General features: G+C 58.4%; 1 protein-coding gene across 6 annotated transcripts; it reads right to left on the bottom strand.

Annotated features, from left to right (window-relative positions):
- Positions 1-6,249: 6,249 nt before the first annotated feature.
- CDC42BPG (CDC42 binding protein kinase gamma) lies at positions 6,250-24,981 on the bottom strand. Of its 6 annotated transcripts, none has more exons than XM_081532555.1 (37): positions 24,685-24,981; positions 22,069-22,160; positions 21,896-21,979; positions 21,462-21,557; positions 20,891-21,039; positions 20,300-20,393; positions 19,871-20,071; positions 19,498-19,746; positions 19,058-19,137; positions 18,139-18,236; positions 17,971-18,051; positions 17,582-17,673; positions 17,302-17,481; positions 16,793-16,885; positions 16,531-16,655; positions 16,368-16,440; positions 16,045-16,151; positions 15,844-15,958; positions 15,480-15,628; positions 15,292-15,380; positions 14,930-14,982; positions 14,766-14,846; positions 14,582-14,641; positions 14,186-14,291; positions 13,755-13,888; positions 13,509-13,648; positions 13,331-13,412; positions 12,433-12,649; positions 11,505-11,567; positions 10,785-11,384; positions 9,641-9,738; positions 9,327-9,411; positions 9,100-9,220; positions 8,857-8,977; positions 8,607-8,730; positions 8,400-8,488; positions 6,250-7,456 (listed from the first exon to the last, which is right to left on the bottom strand). In XM_081532555.1, exons 1-37 carry the CDS (start codon positions 24,842-24,844, stop codon positions 7,400-7,402), a joined length of 4,638 nt encoding a protein of 1,545 aa, XP_081388681.1. In that variant the 5' UTR covers positions 24,845-24,981; the 3' UTR covers positions 6,250-7,399. The 6 variants fall into 6 exon arrangements, with proteins under 6 accessions (XP_081388681.1, XP_081388682.1, XP_081388683.1 ...); XM_081532556.1 differs by having other exon boundaries at positions 8,400-8,485; XM_081532557.1 differs by having other exon boundaries at positions 8,400-8,485; positions 8,860-8,977.
- Between the last annotated feature and the right edge of the window lie 273 nt (positions 24,982-25,254).

Genomic DNA, 25,254 nt, shown 5'->3' with positions numbered 1-25,254 from the left:
CTAAATCCCACAAGTCATGCAACCAGGCCAAAAAAAAAAAAAAAATTTAGAGTAGTGCTTCCTGTACAAACCTAACAGGAGCTGTATATATAAATTTTAAATTTCTAGTAGCTACATTAAAAAAGTAAAAGATAAGTAAAAGACACAAGTGAGATTAATTTTAATCACATATAGCAAAATGTATTTCAAATCACAGTCAATATAAAATTATTAAGGACAATTTATGTTTTTGCCATACTAAGTCTTCGAATAAGACTTAGTTCTTTTTTTTTTATTTTTTATTTTTTTATTTTTTTTTTTTGATATATATATATTTTTTAAATCTTTATTGAATTTGTTACGATATTGTTTCTGTTTTATATTTTTGGTCTTTTGGCCACAAGGCATGTGGGATCTTAGCTCCCCGACCAGGGATCGAACCAGGCACTCCCTGCATTGGAAGGCAAAGTCTTAACCACTGGACCACCAAGGGAGTCCCAAGACTTAGTTCTGTACACAACAAAGGTCCATATGGTCAGAGCTATGGTTTTTCCATTAGTCATGTATGGATGTGAGAGTTGGACCATAAAGAAGGCTGAGCCCTGAAGAACTGATGCTTTCAAATTGTGGTGCTTGAGAAGACTCTTGAGAGTCCCTTGGACAGCAAGGAGATCCAACCAGTCCATCCTAAAGGAGATCAGTCCCAGGTGTTCATTGGAAGGACTGATGCTGGAGCTGAAGCTGCAATACTTTGAGTGTCAACTCCTTGGAAAAGCCCCTGATGCTGGGACAGACTGAGGGCTGGAGGAGAAGGGGGTGACAGAGGAAGAGATGGCTCAACGGCATCACTGACTCACTGACTAAATGGACATGAGTTTGAGAAAACTCTGGGAGATAAGTGAAGGACAGGAAAGCCTGGCATGCTGCAGTCCTTGGGGTTGCAAAGAGTCAGACATGACTTAGCAACTGCACAACAACAACAATTGAAAGACAATTGCTTTACAATATTGTATTGGTTTCCGCCATTCATCAATATGACTTAGCAATTGAACAACAAAGCCTTTGAAATCTGGTATGTATTTTATACACACAGCATATCTCAACTCAGACCAGTCACATTTCAAATGTTCAGTGGCTACATGTGACCAGTGGCTCCCATGTAAGACAGTGTGGCTCTCCAGTATTGGCTGTGAGAGTGAGTGACTGGAAGGTAAGATCATGAGACAAGATGAGCTCAAGGAACAGAGAGGCTGGGCAGCTGGATCATCCACGTGTATATCAAAATCTCTAACAATTAAAATAGTAGTAAGTGAAGTGAATTGAAAGTCGCTCAGTTGTGTCCAACTCTTTGCAACCCCATAGACTATATGGTCCATGGAATTCTCCAGGCCAGAATACTGGAGTGGGTAGTTGTTCCCTTCTCCAGAGGATCTTCCCAACCCAGGGATCAAACCCAGGTCTCCTGCATTGTAAGTGGATTCTTCACCAGCTGAGCCACCAGGGAAGTAGGATAGAAGGAATTCCCTGGCGGTCCAGTGGTTAGGACCAGTGCTTTCACTGCCAAAGGCCTGGGTTTGATCCCTGGTCAGGGAACCAAGGTCCTACAAGCTGCGCAGCATGGCCAGCCAAAATAAATAAATGTAATAAAACAGGAGTTGGATAGAGAGAGTGACAACAAGCCAGGAGCTAGAATTATTAAGAAATGAGCCTTGCATGGGTTGGGAGACATTGAGACAAAGTGAGTGGTAAAAGCTGATAACTTGAGTTCAAAACTAAGTGCTTGAAAGGAAGAGGGCGGAGAATGTCTACCAGTGGCCTCGGGAAGGACACCTACCCCATCTCCAGGCCCCAAGGCAGGAGGGCTGTGGAAAGTCTGTGGGACACAAGGCAGTGAGCAGCAGGGACTCCAAAGGGCAAAGTTTCCGCCAGAGCAGGAGGGTTAAGGACCATTTGCAAAAGGGGGCGAGGGCATGAGGGATTTTGCTGAAGTTGGACCATCAGCTCTAGAGCACATGATGAACAGCTATCAGGAGCTGACGGTGGAGATGGGGTCAGAAAAAGGGATGGCCAGAGCCATGGAGAACTTAGAAGCCTCAGCCCCTGCAGTGAAACTGAGCAACAGGGAGAAAGAGTAGGACCAGGTCTGATGGTCTTGAGGTAAGGGTCGGGTGGTGGGCCAGCTGCAAGCAAGGAGGTCAGGGCTTCCTGCCAAGGACAGGGAGGGTCCTGAAGATCCAACTTGATTCCTGCTGATGGAGAGAAGGAGGCTAGGGGAGGGTGGTCCCTCTTGATGCCCGCCAATGACATGGTACACATTGACATAAATTAACATCATGGGCGGGGAGGGCAGGGAGCCAAATGGGAGTTCAGCCTCTAAGTTACCAGAAAAAAAAATGTGTATTGTTGTAATCAAAATTAATTTAAAATAGCATCTGCTATGTCTTGACAAAAGTATTAAATCTGAATTTAATGAGGAAACAAACAGGCAAATGCAAATTGCAAGTTATTCTACCAAAGAATGGAGAAGGCAATGGCACCCCACTCCAGTACTCTTGCCTGGAAAATCCCATGGATGGAGGAGCCTGGTAGGCTACAGTCCATGGGGTCGCTAAGAGTCGGACACGACTGAGCGACTTCACTTTCACTTTCCCCTTTCATGCACTGGAGAAGGAAATGGCAACCCACTCCAGTATTCTTGCCTGGAGAATCCCAGGGACAGTGGAGCCTGGTGGGCTGCCGTCTATGGGGTCGCACAGAGTCGGACACGACTGAAGCGACTTAGCAGCAGCAGCAGCAGCTACCAAAGAAAACTGGCCTGGACCATTAAAAAGATGTTAACATCATAAAAAAATGACCTAAAAAGGAAGGAGGAGAAAATTGTCTTAGGTCAAAGGAGATTCAAGAGACACAAGAACTGAATGCAACATGTGATCTAGAATTGGATACTCGATTTTTTTTAATGCTACAAAGAATATTTTTGACACCATTATACCACAAACTGGTTGACTTAAACAGAAATGTATCACTTTACAGATGTGGAGCCTAGAAGTCTAAGATCAAAATGACTGCAGGAGACATAGAGAACAGAATTATGGGCATGGGGGTGGAGTGGGGGCGAAGGAGAGGGTAGGACGGATGGAGAGAGTAGCATGGAAATATACACACTACCGTATGTAAAGTAGAGAGCCAGTGGGAATTTTGCTCTATGACTCCGGGAACTCAATCCAGCGCTCTGTGACAACCTAGAGGGGTGGGATGGGGTGGGAGGTGGGAAGTTTAAGAGGGAGGGGACATATGTATACCTATGGCTGATTACTCCTTGGAAGGAAAGTTATGACCAACCTAGATAGCATATTAAAAAGCAGAGACGTTACTTTGCCAACAAAGGTCTGTCTAGTCAAGGCTATGGTTTTCCCAGTGGTCATGTATGGATGTGAGAGTTGGACTATAAAGAAAGCTGAGTGCCGAAGAATTGATGCTTTTGAACTGTGGTGTTGGAGAAGACTCTTGAGAGTCCCTTGGACTGCAAGGACATCCAACCATCCCATCCTAAAGGAGAGCGGACCTGGGTGATCATTAGAAGGACTGATGTTGAAGCTGAAACTCCAATATTTTGGCCACCTCATGCAAAGAGTTGACTCATTGGAAAAGACCCTAATGCTGGGAAGGATTGGGGGCAGGAGGAGAAGGGGACGACAGAGGATGAGATGGCTGGATGGCGTCACCAATTCGATGGACAAGAGTTTGGGTAAACTCCAGGAGTTGGTGATGGACAGGGAGGCCTGGCGTGCTGCGGTTCATGGGGTCGCAGAGTCGGACACAACTGAGCGACTGAACTGAACTGATGGCTGATTCATGTTGATGTATGGCAGAAACCAACATAATATTGTAAAGCAATTATCCTTCAATTAAAAATAAATAAATTAAAAAAAAAATGTCTGCAGGATTTGTTACTCCTGAGAGCTGTGAGACAATCTATTCCAGGCCTCTCTCCTAGCTACTAGTGGTTTGTTGGCAAATCGATGGCGTTCCTTGGATTATAGAAGCATCACTCTGATCTCTGCCTTCATTTTCAGTTGATGCGCTCCCTGTGTGTATATCCACATTTCCCCCTTTTTTAAAGAACACCAGTCATATTGGATTAGGGCCCACCCTAATGATCTGGTTTTAACTACTTATGTCTGCAATGACTCTAGTTCCGAATAGGGTCACACTCTGAAGTATTTGGGAATAGGACTTCATTTTTAGGAGTCATAATTCAACGCATAACAGATTGCTACAGAGTATCAATATTAAATCTTGTGAGAGTGACTTCTGGTGGTTCCTTATTGTCTTTTTTTTTTCTTTCTCTTTTTTGGCCTCACCACGCAGCTTGCAGGATCTTAGTTCCCCGACCAGGGATTGAACCCGGGCCCTGAGCAGTGACAGCATGGAGTCCTAACCACTGGACTGCCAAAGCATAGCCACACACAAAAAAAAGATATGCCCTGGGAACTTCCTGGAGGTCTAATGGTTAGGACTCTACGCTTCCACTGCCAAGGACATGGGTTCAAGACATGGATTGGCAGGGAATTCCCTTGGTGGTGGTTCCTTTTTCTTAACAGATGTCTGCAAAGTATTTAGCAAAATTCAGGTTGTGTGTAACTTACTTTCAGATGGTAGCGAAATACATCAGTACATGAGAAATACAAAAGCAGCAAAATGAGAACAATGGTGAATCCAGGAGAAGAGGTGGGGAGTTCGTAATCTTTCAACCATTTTTGAAATTTGTCAACATAAAACTTTGGGAGAAAAAACATTTTTTTAATGTGAAACTGAAAACCTGTTGGCTAAATTATTGAAGGGTGCTAGAGAAACGGCCATTTCTCCAATTTGGTGAGGATGGCTGGAGGCTGTAGCTTGTAAGAGGCCTTGGCGTCCCTGCCCGAGGCTCTCTCTTCAGGTTTTGGCATCTCCATAGGCAGAGCAAACATTTCTTGAGTGAGGTGAAGGCATTTTATACTCATTATCTCACCAAAGTCTTACTAGAACCTCCCATGATGGGTTTTATGATCCCCACTTACAGATGGAGAAACTAATGCTTAAGAGAGGTCAGGTAACTTGCCCGTGACTGAGTTGCAGTTCAGTTGCTCAGTCATGTCCAACTCTTTGCAACCCCATGGACTGCAGCACACCAGGCTTCCCTGTCCTTCATTATCTCCCTGAGTTTGCTCAAACTCATGTCAGTGATGCTATCCAACCATCTCATCCTCTATATTAGACTGGAATCAAAACTACACTCCTAACCAGGCCCTGGAATTTCATGGGCCCCCTCCGATCCCCACCTAGCAAGACCTAGGCCCCTTCTTGGTTATTTTTCCTAGCTTTAGGGCCATGTCTTAGGGCACAGTCATCAGCTCCAGGCCTGCTCCAATCCAGGTGCACAGGCCTTACCTTCCTGCCTCACCCAGCCCCGCCTCCAGGCAAGGGTCCTGCCCAGTCATGGACACCCCAGCTCAGAACAAGGAGACCCCTCCCAGACATCCCCTCCCCCCCACCAGCAGCCTCATCTGAGTGGGACAGCAGGCTGTGCCCTCCAGATCCACTTCCTAACCCTTGCCCCCGCTCTGTACCCTAAAGGCTTCCCTCTAGATCTGCAGAAACTGAGGTCTAGGGGCCTCTGGTTGATGCTTGGGTTTGCACAAAAGGAAGCAGAAGATGGATGGGAGGGAGGGAGTAGATGAGGTATAGGAATTAATTTCCTGGGTTGCCTTCTTGCTTGGCCACAGCTGAGTACTTCTACTGAGAGCCATCAGTCCCACTGGTAACACCTGCCTTTCCCTGCCCAGCTGACCTGGGGGTGATAACAGCTCTTCACCACTGCCAGGGCTCAGGGCATCTCCTTGGTCAGTTCCCCTGATGCCGCCCACACTTTTGTAAACTGCCCCTTCACTTATGACTTAAAAAATTTTTTTTATCTATTTGGCTGCCCCGGGTCTTAGTTAAGGGATGCAGGATCTTTAACTATAGCATGTGGGATCTAGTTCTCTGACCAGGGATCAAACCCAGGCCCCCTGCTTTGGGAGCTCACAGTCTTAGCCACTAGGCCACCAGGGAAGTCCCTGTCTCTTCACTTTTAAACTCTCCTCATTTACCCCCATGTGACCATCATCTGATTTGTGAAGACACAGGAAGACAACCTGGTCTTTAACTGTCCCTGATCCCCTCCCTCCTCCCTGATCCCTCTGTTTTCTGAACCCCAGGAAGACAGATCCAGGCAGGGAGGCCAGCAGCTTACAAAGCTGTTTTTATTGGTTTCTTACTGCCTCACAGAGCGTCAGGGTTGATCCCTCCCGGGCATATGGCATTTGAGAAGATAAATACTTATTTTGCCCCCTACTCAACCGTAAGGGGATGTTTAATAAAAATAGTAATATAATAAAATAATAATGACTGTGATCAATAATAAAATGCTCCTATGATCCCCTAATACACAGGTGGTTGAAGCTTTGAGAAAAAGGACCCGTCCCCTTTCTGGGAAGGGCCGGAGTGTGCCTGGAGACCCATAGGGTGCCCACCTCCCACCAAGTAGCCCTTATAAATACCCTCCCATCCCATCCCTGGCTGGGAGTTTGCTTCCTCCTGGACGGATTAGATGACTGATGGATGCTAGCTGGCTCTCGGGGTCCCTCCCTCTTCCGGCCCCCACCGGTTCCCTGCACAGAGAAGGGGCCTGGGCCCGCGCTCTCCCACCTCCCACTCCCTCCAGCCCTCTCCTCTGGCCTCTCTCTTCTCCATCGCTCCTCCTTTATCCTTCTCTCCTTCTCATTCTCCTCTGGCTGGCTTTCACCTCCTTCTGATCACTATCCTCTCCTCCTGCACTTCCTTTCCTCCCCCATGCCTCTCTCACACCTTCACCGACATCCTCTCTCCTTCTCTACCTCGGCCTCTGGATCAGAGTCTGTCTTTCCTGTCCGGCCCCTGAGTGGAGACTGGGATATGCCCCTACTTGGCCTTGCTGGGCGTTAGTCCACAGCCAAGACCCCAGATTGCTCCTGGGGTCCAGCCCTTCTCTGTCCCTCATCTGGACTCTCATAGGCCTCCTGGGGCTTGGCCCTGGAGATGAGAGCTTTGGCACGATCACCCCTGGACGATGGGGCAGAGGGGCCCCCGGAACAGGAGGGGGCCATCCTATTCCTCGTGGCTAGCACAGGTTGGGATCAGGAGCAGAGGGAAGGGCAGGATGAGGGCTGGGAGTCAGACCCCCCCTATCCCGCCCGCAGGGGCCTGGAAACCCAGGCCATGGCTGCCCAGCCCAGACCCTCCCTGAGTCCAATTTCCACATGTCCCGGACCAGCCGGAGTTTGGCATTCCTCAAGCTCTTTGCTCCCTCATGTCTCTCTGGGTCCTGGGATTGGGAATTGGGCCCTGCCAGAGGACGTCAAGGGGAGCTCTCAGATTCAGGGGCTGGGGGGAGGCTCCGGGGTCGTTCTGAGACCTGGAGGGGGAAAGAAAAGGAAGTCAGGGTTGAAAGAGGAGCAGGAGTCCTCTCTCACCAGGTCAGCACCTCTCAGAGTCTTTCCCAGGACCCATCTGTTCATTCGCTCCATCCTACATTCAGTCAACAAACAGGCTTTACTCCAGGCAGAAGACAAACTTGACCCTCACGATCAAGGACCTCAGAGGAAAACCAGAGACCAGCAGGATCGACAAGGACAGGGTGGAGGGAGGAGGGTGCCAGAGGTGGCACCGGCCCCAGGGAGGCAGTGACCACCTGACCAGGCAGCCAAGTGGTCTTTGGAAAAGGTGATATCGGTGCAGAGACTTGAGCATGGCCTGAGCCTTAATCAGGTGGAGGACCAGAAAGGGCATTCCAAGAGGAGCAGGGCAGATGGCAGGGGTAAGGGCCTGGAGGTGTGAGAGAACACGGTGGGTCCCAGGGCTTTGAGTGGCCTGCTGTGGCTGCAGTGGGGTGCAGATGGAGATGGGGCTGGAGGGTGAGCAGATGACTTCCCAAACCCTTAGATCTTCCTGGTCCCCAGCCAGAGTGGGCTGCTCCCTCCTCTGACCTCTTGCCCATGGGCTGGGCCTGTGCTCAGAATTCCAAGAGCTCCCCTTCTGTGGTGCTCTCCCTCTGTGCCAGGTGCTGTGCTCAGGCATCTTCACCTCACACAGGTCTCATAATGATAACCTCATTTTACAGGTGAGACAAGCTCAGGGAGGCTGGGCATGTCACCTGGGGCCACACTGCTGAGACAGTCAGAGCCGAGACAATCAGGCCTAAGCTGACCTGCTTCCGGGCAGGTGGGACCCACTAAGGGGTTAGACAGGGGGAGAGAGCATCTCTTAGCATCCAAGGCAGGTGTAGGCTCAGCTTGTTCTCTGGCCTCAGGTCCCAGAACGAGACAGAAGGGCCTGACTTTGAGTGGGGGGAGGCTCACCTGTATCAGGGAGACCGCAGGGCTCAGAGATCCCTGGGGGCAGGACACAGACTCGCTGGACAGAGATGTCCAAGGCTTCCTCTTCACTGCTCCAGGAGCAGGATGAGCGAGGGGACGAAAATCCAGGGTCAGATTTGAAGCGTCCAAAGGGGGTGGAGACATGGGGGAGGGACGCAGAGGTAGTGGAGGCTGTGAGGCTGTCCTTACTGGGGTCTGCGTTTTTAGCGAGGCCGTCACTGCCCATGGAGGCTGGGCGCCGCGAAGCCTCGGAGAAGCTGTGGGGCCGCTGCGGGCCAGAGCCGCGGGCACCTCGTGCTTTCTCTTCCGCAGCCTGTTAGGGGACAGCGCGAAGGGCTGGGACCAGGTCAAACGAACTGCACGTGGCCTGGACGTGCGGAGGTCCGGGGACCCAGGTAAGGAGAGGCTGGTGATTGGCTCCAGAGGGCTTATAACTCACCACCAGGGGCAGGTCCCTGGCGCTGGGTCTTCCGTCTGCAGGGCCCACGTGAACCAGGTGGTTGAAGTTGGTGGGCGTTGAGATGAGCTTGGAGCGCACAAAAGGGTCCTTCAGCATCTCCCTACGGGGGTGGGGGAAGGGAGGTGGGCGGCTAAGGTAACGCCTCTCCCGGAAAGCGAGGTTTGGGTTCGCTCCGCCCCCAAAGCAGGAGGCCCCGCCCACCCACCGCACTCGGACGCGCACCTGCGCTGCTGCTGCAGCTGCTCCTCCGACACGCGGAAGAAGAAGCGGCGTTTGCTCTTGGTGCGGAAGAGCTGGCGCCGGCTGTTGTCCGTGAGGTTGGGGATGTCGAACTCGTCCTTCTCTGCCAGAGAAGCAGAGAGCTGGGCGGTGCTTCCAAGGCCCCACGACCCCAGTCAGCTGGTGCTCAGGGTCACGACCCCTTCCTCCCACCGCCCACACTCCCTCACCTGCCAGCGGGTTCCTGAGGTAGGTCAGGCGGACCTTCTCGGTACCAAAGAGGAACAGGGAGCCCTCTGGGTTCAGGGGTCGCACCTGAGGCAGCAGGCACAGACGTCACACCCTGTTATCCAACCGCACCCTAGTCTAGCCCCAGGGGCCTGGGCAGGCCTCACTTTTAAAATTTTAATTAATTTATTTCACTGCATTGGATCTTAGTTGCAGCATGTGGGATCTAGTTCCCCGACTAGGGATTGAACCCAGGCCTCTTGCATTGGGAGCGCAGTCTTAGCTACCGGACTATCAGGGAAGTCCCCGCACTCACCTTCTTGAGTGGCACGGTCTGGACCCATTCTGCCCTCCTCACGTCAAACACATCGATGGCGTTCTCGCTGAACACTGTCAGGTAGGGGGCTGCGTAACCTACACAACCAGGGCAGACACTGTGCTGTGCAGCCCCAGGCAAGTCAGGCACCTCTCTGGGCTGTATCCTAGGGCACACCCTGTGCACTGTCACAGCACTGTAACTCCCACGCCCCACCAAAGGGCCTCCTGGAGACTCTCTGGGTTGCCCCACCCAAGCTCCACACTAAGTCAGAGATAACGAACAGGGAGCACTCACTCTAAGCCATGTCAGGCCAGCTTGCAACCATGTTGCATGTTTTTCCTCCTTTAATTCTCAAACAACCCTAGGCAGGTAATGTTATCGTCCCTAACTTACAGATGATGGAAACCCCAGAGCTAAGTCTCACTTTGTGGTGAGTGAGAGCTGGGAACTGGCCCGGGGCAGTCTGGATCCAACGCCTACACACTGAGTGTCTGTGCTACACCCAACCCGCAGGCCCCACCCCAGAAGGGCGGCTGTGAAAGGAGCATTGTCCTTCTCCTCCAGCCTGTAGCCCAACACATCAGCTACCTGTGGATGTTTGAGGCTCCCCTGCTGCCCTGTTCACTCATTCATTCCTCCAAACATTATAGCCTCTGGGGGGGTGCTTGCCTGGGCTGCGTGCTGGATGCGATGAAGCACTGCAGACCCCCCATGTACCGAACCAGTCATTGTAATAAGAAGGTGCTGAGAGGGCAGAGATCTGAATGGAGGTGGGGGAGCAAAAAGGAGCAAAGGACCAATGGTGGGGGGTGGGGGCAGGAGTGTAAAAGCAGTAACGATATTGACAGCAATCATGGGGGTCATTTATGGAGGGCCCACTAGCTCTAGACCCTGGGGCTGGACTTGCAAACTGAAGAGGTGGCCAGCTACAAAAAGGACAGTAGTTCAGGCAGGGGAAGAGCTTGAATGAAAGCAAGGTCCTGTTCAAGAGGAAGATAACGAAGATCCCGTACAAGCCACCAAGGGTGTGTCAGGCAGGAGGGCACATACTCGCTTCCAAATCCAAGCTCAGGAGTTTGGGCAGGACCCTGTCTTCCTCCAGTACCAGGCCCCACCCAGCCTGGCCCTCCACAGGCCTCACCCCAGCCTGTGGGCGCTGCTGGCCACAGCAGCTCTTGCATGCGAGACTTGCGGCCGGCGCTGTCCACATAGACCCCGGCAGTGGTGAAGAGCAGCAGGAACTCACTGAGGCTGAGCTCCACAGCGCCCAGGGCCTCGCCCAGGCCCCCGCGGGATGGGGGCAGCTCCTCAGGCACAAGACTGGCTCCCAGTGCTAAGGGCGCTGCCTCATTGAGCAGCGGGTAGAGGGCAAAGGTGCCAGCCGCACCCACGCACAGCCGATCGCCCAGCAGCCCCAGGCTCTGCACGGGTGCTGGTGCCTGCAGCTCACGGATACGGCGCTGCCAGGGCCCTGGGCCTGGGCCCAGCTGGTAGCAGAGCACCTGGCGCTTGACCGCAACACAGAGCACGGGGGTGCGGGCCTGCAGGATGCGCCCGGCCGCCAGGACCTGGCAGCCTCGCGACTCGGGGATCTTGGCGCCGGCTGCCTCCGCGTTCTCCAGCTCTGCCAGGGCAAAGAGGCGCACGCTGGGGCCTCGGCCACACAGCGCGACCAGAAGGCCCGCAGCGGGGCTCACGGCCAGCCGCTGCACCCGCCGGCACTCGCCCACCTGGAAGATGTCTGCGGGGTTGGCGAGGGAGAGTGTCACCAGCAGGTGGGTGAGGGGTGCCCGGGGCCCAGCCTCCTTTGTCCCTGGGGGCTGACCCCACCCACACCCACCCTGGCCCGGCTGGCGGGTACCATTGCTGTGCAGGTGGATCACAAACAGCCCTTCCTCGGTGCCCAGAGCAAGGCGTTCTTGGTCTGGTGGAGGGAGGGAGGGGGTCAAGGGTCAGAAGGCCCATCCAGAGGCGGGAGATTGGGCAGTCTGCCCGCCCCTGCCAAGGACTCAGAGAAGACAATCCCACTGTCCCTGGACCTTTCTGTCCCCAAGTCCGGACTGGCTCTAATGGGGAAGGGCCATGGGGCCAGGAGTCAGGATGAGAGGCCTCCCCCACCCTGAGCTGTGGGATCTGGGGGTAAGTCACGTCATCTCTCGCAGCCTTGGTAAAATGGGGCTGATGATGGTACCTTTCTCACAGAGCTGCTGTGAGGCTGCAAAGAGATGAAGCATCACAGGGTGAGCGTTAAGCTCACAGCCACCTTTGCTCAATAAATGCCCTTGTCCCCTGGCTCCAGGCTGACACAGGGGACTTGGAGGACGTGGGCCCTGTCTCTCGTGGCTCCGTCCTGAGTGACGGCAGGGAGAAGCCCCAGCCCCAGCTGCCAGGGGAGGCCAGGGAGCCTCCTCTCCTGTCTCCCAGCAGTCCGGTGCGGAGGCCCCACTGTGCACCAGGCTCCCGGGTGAACGCAGCAGCCCCACAGTGGATAGTGTGAGGCTCCCCCATCACCTGGCGGCTGCTAACAGCCTGGAGGGGAACCTCCTTTATCTCTTACTAAAGCCTTGGCTCTTTACACTCACTTGAGATTCTTAAGCAGAAAGGGAGGCACAGAAAGTGGCAGAAGCTAGGTGCCCCACCCCAGCCCAGGTCCCTCACAGCGATGCCCAGAGGAGTGGCGAGGAGGACACATGTGCAAGAGGGTCCACAGCCCAGGGCTACAGGGACCGGGCAGTGGCAGCGGCCCTAGTGACCGTGGCAGGCCGGCGTCCCCTCCGCGTGAGGCTCACCGACGATGGCGGCGCAGAGCGCATGGGGCAGCAGTGGCAGCCCATTGTCGTAGGCCTCCTTGAGGGTGTACACAGGCCGGGGCCGGGGCCGCGCGTCCAGCAGCAGCCGCTGCAGCTCGCCCAGCACCTGCAGCCAGCGCTCCCGCTCGCCCTTGCTCTCCGCCAGCAGCAGCACGGTGCACGTGGCAGGCGGCACGGTCAGCTGGGAGGCCGTTACCTATGGGCAGAGCAGGGGGGGGTACCCAGGCTGGAGGGCAGAGTGCTGGGAGCCAGCTGTCCTTCCTCCCGTCCCTCTGTCCATCACAGATGCCCTGTAGCACCAGGTGGGTCTGCCCAGTGCAGTGTCAGTCACCATCTGGCAGCAGGTGATAAGCCAGGTGGGGTGGTCAGACAAGCATGGGGACAACTCCAGAGCCCTGGGACCAGTGCCACTGAGAGGGCAGGACAGGGCCTCACGGAAACAGGCTGGGGCCCGCTCACCCAGGCTAAGCCTGAGAGACGGACTCCCAGGGGAAGAGATGTTGCTGCTGGAGCATGGGGGACGAGTGGAGTAATCAGGAGTGTTCAAGGTTGGGGAGGGGAAGGGAGTTGGCAGGGTCTGAAATGAGGGTCCACAAGGCTACGGTTAGGGGCACCCTGAGGGTGATGCGGAGCCACCAAAGGGTCCTAGACAAGGCCGGGCACAGCCAGCTTCATGTATGGAAAACTCTGCACTGCAGGGTGAAGTGTAGCCACACTGACTGGAATAGAGGCTATTGTAGCCATCCACGTGGAAGCAAGGGGGGCAGGATGAAGGGGGCAGGATGAAGGGGGCAGCCGTGGTGATGGAGAAGAGCAGCTGGAGTGGGCCCAGCACAGAGACAGACAGAGGTCTGGCCCTTCCCATCCCGGAACTCACCCTAAAGATGCGAGGCAAGTCCTTGGATTGGGCATGGATAACATCAGGGGCCAAGACAGGAGCGGCTGAGAACTGGGGGTCCCTGGGAGGTTCACGGAGCAGGTCAGAGGTCTGCCGGCCCCAGCCACCCCCTCGACCCACTCGCCCCCCCCGCCCCAAACCACAGCCTGGCACCCACCTCAGATCCAGAGCCTGCAGGAGGGCCCCGCTGGCCGGGCTGAGCTTCGGGTCTGGAGCATCAAAGAGCAGCAGGCGCGAGTCGCTGAGGGCGGCAAACACTCGCTGCCAGCCCCGCCGGACACCCGAGGGCCGTGGCACCTGGGGGAAGGCAGGGAGGCATGGAGGTCCCACCGGGCCGCCTGCCCTGCCCTCCCCTCCCCTCCCCTCCCCTCCCCTCCCCTCCCCTCCCCCAGCACCAGCTCACCGACAGGAAGCCCTCGTAGGCGGTGCCTGTGCCCGTTTCAGGGTGCACTCCCAGGGCCGTGTGGAGGAGGTCAGGGGGCACAGGGCAGGGGGGGGCCTGTGGGGCACAAGTCGAGTGACAGAAGTAGCCGCAAACTGTGGGGGAAGCAGGAGCCGACAGGCGGCGTGAGGTGGGCGGGGGACTGCCGGGGAGCAGGGACCCCGGGAGCCCCAGCCCAGCACCCCTCAGACTGTCGCCCTCAGCACGGCCCCAAGCCGTCGCCAGTTCCCCATGAAGGGAGAAAAGAAAAAAGAAAACTGAGCAGTGGGAAATGTTGACGGGGGTGGGGGGCGCCTGCTGCGGCAGGATGGGGGCCGCTTCCCCTCCCCCCACCCGGGGGCTGTGGCTGGCGCAGGGGAGGCCGGTGAGCAGGGGGGCGCTGAGGGTCTCACCGTCACAGCCCAGGCCCTGGCGGCCCAGGCCCAGCATCAGCGAGGTGCAGCGGAGACACTTGGTGGGGGATGGGAAGCTCCGGGGACGCAGCGTGTGTGAGCCAGGCTGGTGAGGGGGACAGGCCCATTACCCAGGCCTGACCGTAACCCAAGGCCCCTGAGCCCCCCACCTCCCCCAGGCCACCCTGAGGCTCAGGCAAGACCACTGAATGAGCCAGGTGGCAGTGTGAACTCTGCGCTCCGAGGGGGTCTGGTCATACTCAAAACTCAGTGCCACCGTCACCATTCCCATCGCGGTCTGCTGGCACGGGGTAGGGGTGGGGGGAACCCCAAGCGGGACCTCGAAAACCTGGCATAATGGCCTGGTGCCCCCGCCCCGCCCCGCTGGGCACTGACCTTTGCAGGGGGACTTTCTGCAGGGGGTGTGGTGGCAGCAGGCGTCCTGGGGAACACAGCCTGCAGGGGAGCCGAGAACAGGGAGAGGGTGGGGCCCAGCCCCCCTCATCCCCGGGGCCCAGCCCCCCTCATCCCCGGGGCCCAGCCCCCCCAACCCCAACACAGGTCTCCTGTCTGTGCTCACCCCCAGCCGCAGGCTGCGGCGGCCCTCTGGCCTCAGCTCCAGCGCCTCTCCAGAGGTGCCCACATCTTTGGCAGAGTCCTTCTGGGGAATGGCATGTGGGCAGAATCAAGGCCCTTGTGTCCTTCCCGGGAGTCCTCCCCGGCCAGCCCCGCACCCGTTCTTACCTCTGAGCTCCGGAAGGACAGGAAGGGAATCAGGGAGTTTGAAGGCTTGGTGTCTGCAAACAGAGGGCATGTGTCACGGGGGCCAGAGAGCCCCCCCGCCCTTAACACTTGTTCCTTAGAAACCAGGGGCCAGGGCGGGGCCTCAGTTTCCACCCCAGTAAATGGGGGAGTGAGTGCAGGGGGGGAAGAAGGAGGTGGTGGCATACAGCGGGGGCTCAGTAAGCACTAGCTAACAGACAGCGGGTTAGGCAGCAGAGTCTGCAACAGAGTCTTTTCTCCACAGCCCGGCCAGGCTGATCCCCCTGGTGACCTGGAGAGGAGGCCTTGCTCCGGGACAGACAGGCGTGTGCACGGCTACTCACCCACTGGCCCACGCGCCCGCAGCTCCTCCCGCAGTGCTGCCAGCTCCTGCTGCAAGCCCTGGTGCCGCTTCTCAACCTCCTGCAGGCGGCTGGGGAGAACCGCGTGAGGGCTCGCCACAGGCCTGAGGGCTCGCCACAGGCCTCTGCCTGCATCCTGGGCCCCTCACCGCGCCAGCCCCTGCCCTCACCTCTCAGCCCGCAGCTGGGCCTCCTGCGCCTGCGTCAGCCGCTCCTGCAGGCCCTGCTTGGCCCGGATCTCGGCCTCCAGCGCTGACTGCAGCTCCAGTCTGGCCGATGCCTCCATCTTCTGCAGCCTCCGTGCCTTCCACTGGTGGTCCTGTGGCCAGGGGGCATCAATGTGCGATGCCCCCAGGACCGGGTTGCCGCTGAGGCCCCCCCCACCACCACACCACCTGGCCAGGTTCAAAGCCCCGCCTCTGGTGCGGACCCAGCGGGAGCTTAGGCAAGTCCCTGATCTTCCGTGAGCTCAGTGTCCCTACCTGTGGAGTGAGGCTCCCGGCAACCCTCCCTCCGGGTGTCCCCGGGGCTCACCAGCGGCCGGGAAGGGAGAGTCTGGGTGCCCACATTCCGCAAGGACTCCAGCTCCTCGGCCATCTTGGTGGCCAGGGCCTGCAGGTAGCCTCTTGACACCTTCTCATCATTCACCCTGTTTGGGGAGGGGGCTCAGGGTCAGAGGCTATGCCCTCAGTGCTGCCCAGGCCCAGCCCCTACCCCCAGGCCCCGGGCACCCACCAGCTGAGGATGTCGGCGATCTGGGCCTCCCAGTTGCTCTCCGTCTCCCGCCGCTCACCTTCCAGCCTCTGCTTGCTCTGCTGTTCCTGCTCCAGCTCTTCCATGAGCTGGGAGGGAAGGAGATTCAAGAGACACATACATGCCATGTGGGAAGCAGGGATCAGCCCCCAGGGGCCCCAGCAGTCCTGAGCCTGCCCATGTCCAGCCTGGCTCACCCACCCCATCTGGCCCACGTCCCTGGCGGCTCTGCCCACCTGCCCAGCCGGCTCCCTGCCTGTCCCACCGCCTGCGATTCTCTCCAACCCTCTGTCTGCCCTGCTCACCCGCTCCTGCTCCTGGCTCAGCCGCCGGTTCTCCTCCTGCAGCCGGCACAGTGCCTCCTCCTTGCCGCTTGGCCTGCAGGGGAGAAGGAGGACTCGGTGACCCCCCGGCTCGGGCCCCTGCCCTGTCCCCTGCCCCGTCCCCTGCCCCGGCTGCCCAGCTCACCCCTGGCCACGGGCCTGCTCCAGCTGTGCACGCAGGGCGGCCACCTCCTGCTTCAGCTGTGTCTCCTGGGGCCCGCCACTCTCAGGCGACCCCATGCCGTTGGTCTCAGAGGCAGTGTGGATGGTCTAGAGGATGTGGAGAGGGGTCAGGGCAGGGGTCCAAGACGCCATGACCTACCCTACCCCTGGCGCCTGGCCCTGAAGACCCTGAATGGGGTCAGGCTAAGAGAAATGCCACTGGGCAGAGGGTAAGGCCTCACCACCTTGACCTGGGGAGACGCGTTCTCCAGGCTTCGTTCCCGCTGTCTCTGGAGCTGAGTCACCTCTCGCTTCAGGGCGGCCACCTGAGCTTGCAGCTGGAATGGGGTGTAGAGTCAGCCAGTGCTGACCTTGTCCACCCTAACTCTTTTTTGTGTGTGTGTGGCCACTCCCCACGGCATGTGGGATCTTAGCTCCTTGACCAGTGATTGAACCTGCACCCCTGCACTGGAAGCGTGGTCATAAGCACTGGACCACCAGGGAAGTCCCTGTCCCCCCTAACTCTTGACCTTGCTCCAGATTCTTGGGCTTTGCTGGCTGCAGCAGGAGTGGAAGTGGTGGACCCCTCCCCACACTACCTGCTCCCTTGCTCAGGCCTCGGCCAGCCACAGTGGGGGTGCAAGGCATTTGGTGTTCCCAGCACCTCAGACCAAGCTCCCCAGGCTTCCTCCTACCACACCAGGCGTCATGAGGGCAGGGCACTGTTGCTGTCCCCACTCACCCCATCACTCACCCCACTCTGGGCATCACGGGCTTCCTCCAGCTGGGAGTTCAGGGCTTGGGTCTGGCTGACCATGGCCGCCTCTCTCTCCTGGGCCTCCTGCAGCTTCCGGAGCAGCTCCTCCTGCCGCCCCTTGGCCTCACGAAGCTCCCATGCCTGTGCCTGCTGCCCCACCCGAGCCTCGGCCAGCTCCTGGGGTCCAGGTGGGCGAGGGGAAGGCCAGCCAGGAGTCAGGGCATGGTCCTCCTTAGCACCCAGCCCTGGGCCACTCACCCATCTCACCACGCCCCACCTGGAGGAGCTGGTCTCTCTCCTGCCGCAGGTCACTGTCCTGGCCTGGGCTGCCAGCCGGACACCCGTCCACATTGCTGTCCCCCAGCGTCTCTGCCAGGAATTGTCACTGAGACCAGCACGTACAGCCTCAGCCAGGAGCTCTACCTGTAGTGTCTCATGGAACCCTCACCCCAGCTTGGTTAGGGGTGGGGTGGGGGGCCCCGTGGATTTCCTTGGTCCATTTTCTACACGTGGACTCAGAGTTTAAAATATTTCCTTAAGATCACACAGCATGTACAGACCCAGAGACAGGACTGGAACCCAGGTTGGACTCAGGTGGCTGGGAAACCAGCTCAGCCCCCAAGGTGAGGGGAGAAGGGAAGAGACGAGGTGCTGGGGGCGGGGTACCTGACAGCCTGTCCTGTAGAGTCTGCACTTCCTTCCGCAGCTGCTCCAGCTCCCTATGGTCTGAGGGTGTCTGCAGAGCCTCTGCAGTGTGGGGACACCCATAATGTTGAGGAGCTCGTCCTGTGGCAGGGCAGACCCACTCTACCCTGGCCCTGATGGCACCCATACCTTGGAGCTTCCAGCTCAGCTCCAGCTTCTCTTGCTCCAGACAGCGGAGCTTCCGCTCCAGGGGAGCCAACTGCTCAGAGCTGCTCTCGGGGCCAGGACTGGGGAGAGCAGGGCAACACAAGTTGGCAGAGAACCACCCCCTAGCCTCCTCCATCCTTCTGCATCCAACATTCATTCATCTAAGAAACGCCCACTGCGCACCAGCTCTGTACCCAAGTCTGGGCTCTGGGCTGGGAAGAGACACATGAGACTGCACCCTGCCCTTAGGAGGCCCCAGACAGGTACCATGAGTGGTGGCCAGGACAATGGTTCCAGAGTCCCCTGGGCCCTGGTTCCACAGCCCTGGCCCTTATTGTTTGTGTGACCTTGAACAATAACGTAATGTATCAGGTTCTCAGTTTCCCCACTGAGGTGATGCTAGGGGCTCTTGCAAGGGCTGTCAAGAGGACTCAGTGGTATGGGCCCAGGACATAGGGAGCACCCCATGAATGAAGGTCAGAGGCATCTGCTTATACTTCCCAGTTCCCACTCCCCCAGGGTCTCGCCGCAGTCTCAGGCCAGCCCTACAAGTGGAACTGGGTTGAAAGCATCTGCCCATTTTACAGAGGTACAAAGTGAGGCTTGGGGAGCAGTACTAGATCTCTGGCTCTGAGTCCATTACACACCCAGCCTGCCATGGAGGGTCCCATGAGGAACAAATACTGGGGCAGCACCCCTAGGGGTCATGGCCTCACCAGGACCTTGAGGACATGAAGGGTTGTCCTACTGGGAGTTTAGAGCAAAATTCCCGAGCATCTGTCTCATGTGGATACAGGTGGGCCATTCAGTCACTCTCCCGGGGTCCTGATGGGCTGTGCTCCCAGTGTTCTCCAGGCCAGGCAGCCCTCAGCTTCCCACCAGGTGTGTGAGGACTACTCACCTGCCTGAGGTGTAGGTGAAGCCCACGAACGGCAGGTGGTGGCCTAAGAAGGTCCCGTGGGAGGGTGGCGGCAGGGTTCCCTGCAGAAAGTGGGGAAGGAGAGTCAGAGTAAGAAGTACAGCTCCAGGTGGAGGCTCGAGACCCAGGAGCCCTCAAAAGACTACAACCCCCACAAGTCTTTGAGGTTCTGGCTGCACAGGTGCTGCTGGGAGTCTTCTTATAGGATGTCTGGATGACAGGATGACACTTGTGGTCAAAGATCCTTCACTTGGCACAACCCACTTCAGTGCAGGTGAACCAGCCCAGGTGAACCGTAACTCCCATGGGCCTCCCATCCCCAGCCCAGCAATTGCTTTGGGGAACTCTGCGGGGCAGGGGAGGGTCCCGTAGCCACTGAGACTCCAGGCTGTTGTCCTGCTGCTGTGGGGCCCCCCACTCACTGGATGGTTGAGGGTGTCGTCGTCCACATCGAAGTTGGAGGTGTCCACGGGCCCACGCAGCTCGGGGATGTAGGGGGCAGTGCTGGTCGCCAGCCTCTCCCAGTCCACGCCTTCAAAGAAGGGGTGGTTCCGGAAGTCGTCCAGCCCTCTGCGGCCCAGACGCTCCTCCTGGCGGCATAGCAGCTGGCGGATCAGGTCTTGGGCACTGGCCGGCACGTCGGGCACGTCTGGGGGGAACTGCAGGTGGTCCTGGGGTCCCGGGGGATGGGTGCAGGTGAGTGTCCAGAATCCTACCCCCACCCAGGGCATCTCCAACCTCACAGCCTCAGGAGTCCCACGGCCCTCCCAGAATCTCAGGGCCTGACGGCCAGACCTCGTGGTTCATGATCTTGCCGTAGGTTTCCACCAGAGATTCAGCATAGAAGGGCGTCTCCCCGAAGAGCAGCTCGTAGGCACAGACCCCCAGGGACCACCAGTCGCACTGTGGGCCGTAGTGGCCCTTGCCCTCCTCCATGGCCTGCAGGATCTCAGGGGAGATGTAGTCGGGTGTCCCCACTGCCACTGATGAGTCCACCTGTGGGTCGTGATATTGATGGTGCCACAAACATGGCCTAGCGTCTGGGCCCAGCTCCCCCATTCCCTAGGGCTTGGCTGGCCCAGTGCCCCCACCTAGGTCCTAGGCTTAGCCCTTCCTTCCCCTGGGAGTCTGATGCCGCCACTCGCACCAGGCCTGGTGCCTCCTGTTCCCCTGGGAGCTCTCCCAGCCAGGTGTCCTCTGTCCCACATGGGGCGGGGTTCTTACCATGCCACTGTTGTTGAGACGTAGGCAGGAGCCAAAGTCGGCCAAGCGGATGTGCCCGTTCATGTCCAGCAGGATATTGTCTGGCTTGACATCCCTGGGGGAGGGCAGGGAGAGTGATCTGTAAGTGTGGATATGCATTTAGGCACATACCTGGGTGTGTGAGTGCGTGCGTGTGCACACACCAATGTGTGTATGCTCACACTTTGTGTTCCTGCATGTGCTGGCGTGTGAAGGGGGGAAGGATGGTGGTCACGCTTCCTGGCTCCCAAGAAGGAAGAAGGCGGTTAAGTTGAGGAGAGGGACCCTTGGAGGCAGCTGAGTGTGCCGTTGGGGACACAGGAGCCAGACTCCCCCGGTGTCACCCACTGGCTGAGTCACCGCAAGCCAGGTGCTTACCCGTGCTAAGCCCTGACTTCCTCATCTATAAAATGGGATGATGGTAGCTCCCATGACACAACGTTTGGGGTGGGAAGAGTCACAGGTTCTCTGCATACGAAGCACTCAGCACAGGATTTGGCACAAATGTGCTTAGCTGTCCCCAGAGCTGTCAACAGGGCCTGGTAAAGACAGCAGGGGCTTTGGGGGCCCCACCTGTGGACATAGCCCAACTGATGGAGTGAGTGGATAGCCAGCACCATCTCAGCCAGGTAGAACTGGGCCAGCTCGGGCGGGAGGCGGTCTTCAAAGCGGCTCAGCAGAGTGAGGAGGTCCCCTCCAGCATAGTAATCCATCACCAGGTACTAGACGGTGGGGAGGGGGGCAAGAATCAGATGGGGGGGCACCTGTCTCCCACACACCTCACAGGGGTCCCGCAGGGCTCTGGAAAAGCAGGGCCATGTCTCCCAGCAGCTCTGGGGCAGCCAGCTCCCAGCCAAGGCTCAGGCAAGAGGCTCCAGGCCTGAGCTGGTGGGGAGTGGAAGCTTCTTGGACCCAAGAGGAGGGGTCTCTCTCTCCTTGGACCAGGGCTTCTGGCCCCCATCCCTTTGTCCCCAGGGATGGCATCACTGACTCAATGGACATGAGTCTGAGCAAACCCCAGGAGCTAGTGAAGGACAGGGAAGCCTGGTGTGCTGCAGTCCATGGGGTCGCAAAGAGTCGGACACAACTGAGAGACTGAACAACAACCACCACCACCCCCCTCCAGCTTTCTGAGCATCCTCACCAGATACTCCTCATCTTGGAAAGCGTAGTGCAGAGCAGTCACCCAGCGGCTGTCCCCTTTTACCAGAACATCCCGCTCTTCCCGGAAACAGGCCGTCTGTAACAGTTTGGGGGAACGGGGTGGGGGGTTGGGATCAGAGCCCATGAACCCCACCTTGCCAGTTCAGGGGATGGAGGAAGACTGAGTAAGGCTAGGAATGGGGATCAAGGTCTCCTGTGTTAGCCTGAGCCTCGGTGGTATCGTAAGGAAAATAGAACAAGCCTGCTTTTACTAAGAAAGGCTTCTTGTGTGGAAGGGATGGGAGGAACCCGCGCTGCCGGGGGTGGATCCTCTGCCTGTTTGGCAGCCATGCCCAGCCACTTCCCCTGCAGGTCTCAGAGGCCTGTAGACTCCCCTTTGCAGGGACCCCAAGTCCCCCTAGACCCAACACTGACCTCGGCCCGCTTCAGCATCTCCCACTTGTGCAGCATTTTCATGGCAAAAATCTGCCCACTGTCCCTCTGCCTCACCACAGCGACCTGAGGCCACAGAGAGCACTGGGGTCATGCCGGCCTGGGACAAACACCTTTGTCCTCCCCCCCCACCGACTCCAGGGCCACTTGCTCACCTCCCCGAAGGCCCCTCGGCCGATCACCTTCAAGATCTCAAAGTCATCTCTCTGCAGCCGCAGCTCTTTCACCTTTGCTACGAAGGGACTGACTGAGGGCACAGAGAGTGGGGTTCAGAGAGCCTGTGTGGAGGCCCCAGCTCCCTCTCACCTGCCCTCCCATGAGGCCAGGGCCGGGATGACCTCCCCAGCGATGGCCTCTGGCCAAGGGGTTGACAGGAGCTGCAGCCCATTCAGCCACAATCAGGAAGCACGGAAGATGGGGTGCTGGCTCTGCTGACCACCTGGCCCCTGGATCTCCCTGAATCCATGGTTCCCAGGTGGCATCTGTCCCAGGGGCTGATGGGATTTGTAGTCCTCCCCTGCCTGGGGGCTGACCTTGGCAGGCCAGGTCATCCTGGAATGATGGGGATACCATTCCCACTCCCAGCCTGCAGTCCTTGGCCCCTGAGCAGGACCAGGCCAGAGCCTGTCTTGGGAAACTGGACTGGCAACATTCCTTGTCCCCAGAGAGGCTTCTATGCCACGGAGGAGCTGTGGGTCCCTCGTAGGCACAGAGGTACCTGGGTGGAGTGAGGCCTGGAGCTGCCCTGGAGGGCAGGTAGGGCATGGTTCTGTGGGGCTCTGGGAGGGCAGGCTCTGTGCTCCTCGAGTGGGGCCTCCTTAGTCCGGAGGCACAGAGAGGTCTGCGCCTGGGTTCGCCCAAGACTCAACAACAGGGCCAAGACACCTTTTCTGGCGCCCAATGCTGGCACCTGAGGGCGTGAGCACTTGGGATCTCCTCCAGGCCTGAGAAGCCCTATAACTCTGAGCCCTGCTTCCCTCTCTGGACGCGGCCTGTACCTGGCCAAGCACCTCCTCCTTACCGCCCCGAACTCTCCCCGAAAGGACATCTCCAGCCACTCCCTGGCCCTTCCCAGGCCTGGAGGAGCCCCATGCCTGGGGGAGGAAATTGGGGCCTGGAGACTTAGGGAGGTGAGGGGGAGCAGCTGGGGTGAAGAGTGCTACAGTCTGGGCTCCCTGCCTCAGTTTCCCCTTGCCAGCAGGTACACTCCCTGCCAGCTGGGCAGGTCTGTGGGTGGGACAGAGAGCTGTTCCACAGGTTTATCAGGCAGAACCCCCGCAGCAGGGGTGGTGTGGAAACCTCATTACAGAAATAAACTGTCTCTTTCCTGGGTCTGTGTGTATAGCTGGGGAGGGGCAGCTTGCAGGCCTCCAAGGGGGAACCCAGGTGGGGGGCAGCTACCCCATCAACCAGACGGGAGCTGAAGCCTGGGGCCCAGAGCCAGGAGACCCAGGCCCCCAGGACAGGCTGCCCAGTCCCCTCACCATGCTGCAGGGATGGGGGCTCTGGGCGGGAGCAGGGACAAGTTGAGGCAGGAGCAGAGTGAGTCACCACCCTGCGAGTTACCTCAGGAGATGTCAACAGACAGGCCCCCACGCCGGGGTCCACGGCGGTGGTGCCAGAGGCGGGCAGGGAGGAGCACGTGGGCATCATGGGGGTGATGACAACATGGTCAGACACACATACACAGGTGCAGGAGTCCCGGGGAGAGAGGCGGGCAGCAGAGCCAGGGGCCCTCGGACTGCCCTCAGCCTAGAGGAAGGCCTGGGGCATGTCCCACAGGCCCCCAACCGTGCCAGGCCGGGCCTCACGCCTGCCCAGAGCTCAGGCATACCAGGAATGCTAGTCGCCCACTGGGCAAACACTCACCTCACCCCACCCTCCAAGCCAGGCCCCCGTGGCCTTCCCCCATGGCCCTGCCAGGTGTAACTAGAGAGCCCTGGGGGCTGGCACTGGCTTCAGGGTCATCCGGGGCCAGCCACTCCTGGTGACTCAGGTGAGTCAACCCCAGGAAGGGTGCAGACCCACCTCCAGCCTGGCCCCCTTCCCCAGCCCTGGGGCACAGCCCTCAGGAGGCCTAGTCAGCTGCTTGCTCACAAAGGGTCTGAGGCGAGTGCCTGTGCCCAGTCTCGGGTGGTCCTGTGTGTGGGTAAGTGTAAGTGTGTGTGTGTGTATGTTTGTGTGTGTGGTGGGAATGGGGGATGCTACGGAACTGTGAGTGGATGTAGACAAGTGTGTATCACAGCCAGAGTGGGTGGGGTGGTCGGCAGGGCTCCCTGGGTCCCTGCAGGAGCTGAACGTGTGTCTCAGTGTGTCCGTGGAAGGTGGGAGCGAGAGAAAACCTACGTGTCAGTGGGTCACGTGCACAAGGGTCTCCACGTCAGAGTGTGTTCTCACGGGTCCTGAGGTGACTGGGTGAGCGTGTGTTGTGTACATGTGTCTGGAGTCTCTACCTGGCACCAAGTTTCTGTGTGTCTGTGTGTGATGTGTGTGGGGCCCACGTGCCAGGTTCTGGGAGTGGGAATAAGTGTGTGGGTGAATCTGAACGACGGTGAAGTAAGCAGGTGAAGGGGGGTGGGGTGTCCGGTGGCACGTATATGGGGGCCAATGCAGGTCATCTGGGATGGGGTGGGGGGAACCTGAGGGAGTGCGGTTCCTCACAGGAGGGTCTGCGAGCATCGAGCACGGAGGCAGAGGCACCCTGCGCGGTGTCCCTCTGGCCACCCCCCACCCAGCCCCGCGCCCCCCACGGTTCCACCCGGGCCACTCACCCCAGCTCAGAAACTGCGCCACGTTGCGCTCCCGCCGCAGGGGGGCGCTGCTGAGCTCGTGGTGCAGCCCCAGCAGCAGATCCAGGAGGCCGTCGAGTCCCGGGCCGCCGCCGGCCTCGCCCCGCGCCAGCCGCTCCAGCGCGCGCAGCCGCCGCTCCATGGCTGCGGCCGGAGCCCCGAGCCCGGGCTAGAGTCGGGCCACTCGCATGCCCTCCCGTCGGTCCGTCCGTCGATCAGTCCGCGGGTCGGTCCGCGAGTCCTCCCCCCACCCTCCCGCCCTCCCTGCTGTCACCGTCCTCCGCTGCCGCCTGCGCGCCCTCACCTGGACGCCGCTCCCCACCCTCCGCCCCGCCCCCCGACGGACGGGCAGGTGTGCCCCGGCCAATGGGAGACGGGACTGGAGGTGAAGGTGGGAGGGCGGAGGCGCGCGGGGGCGGGGCCAGCTCCCGGCCAGGAAGTGGGGGGGCGGGCCCCGAAGAGTAACTCCTGGGCGGGGCGGAGCCAGGAGAGGGATAGGGGCGGGTGGTGGGGTCCCATCGCATCCCGGACGGGAACAGGGTCCTCTCGCGG

The sequence above is a fragment of the Giraffa tippelskirchi genome, chromosome 10, assembly GCF_054371585.1.
Source record: "Giraffa tippelskirchi isolate mGirTip1 chromosome 10, T2T-mGirTip1v1.2.pri, whole genome shotgun sequence".
Classification (NCBI taxonomy): domain Eukaryota; kingdom Metazoa; phylum Chordata; class Mammalia; order Artiodactyla; family Giraffidae; genus Giraffa; species Giraffa tippelskirchi.
This window is presented reverse-complemented; position numbering and strand designations above follow the sequence as displayed.

Excerpts from the sequence above, each read along its gene's own strand:
- CDC42BPG (XM_081532551.1), bottom strand. The coding sequence starts at position 24,844 with ATGGAGCGGCGGCTGCGCGCGCTGGAGCGGCTGGCGCGGGGCGAGGCC. Across the intron at positions 16,886-17,301 it reads CCCGTGATGCCCAGAGTGGG|CTGCAAGCTCAGGTGGCCGC; the intron begins GTGAGTGATGGG and ends ACCCCATTCCAG. Across the intron at positions 14,983-15,291 it reads GCGGGCGCGTGGGCCAGTGG|ACACCAAGCCTTCAAACTCC; the intron begins GTGAGTAGCCGT and ends CTCTGTTTGCAG.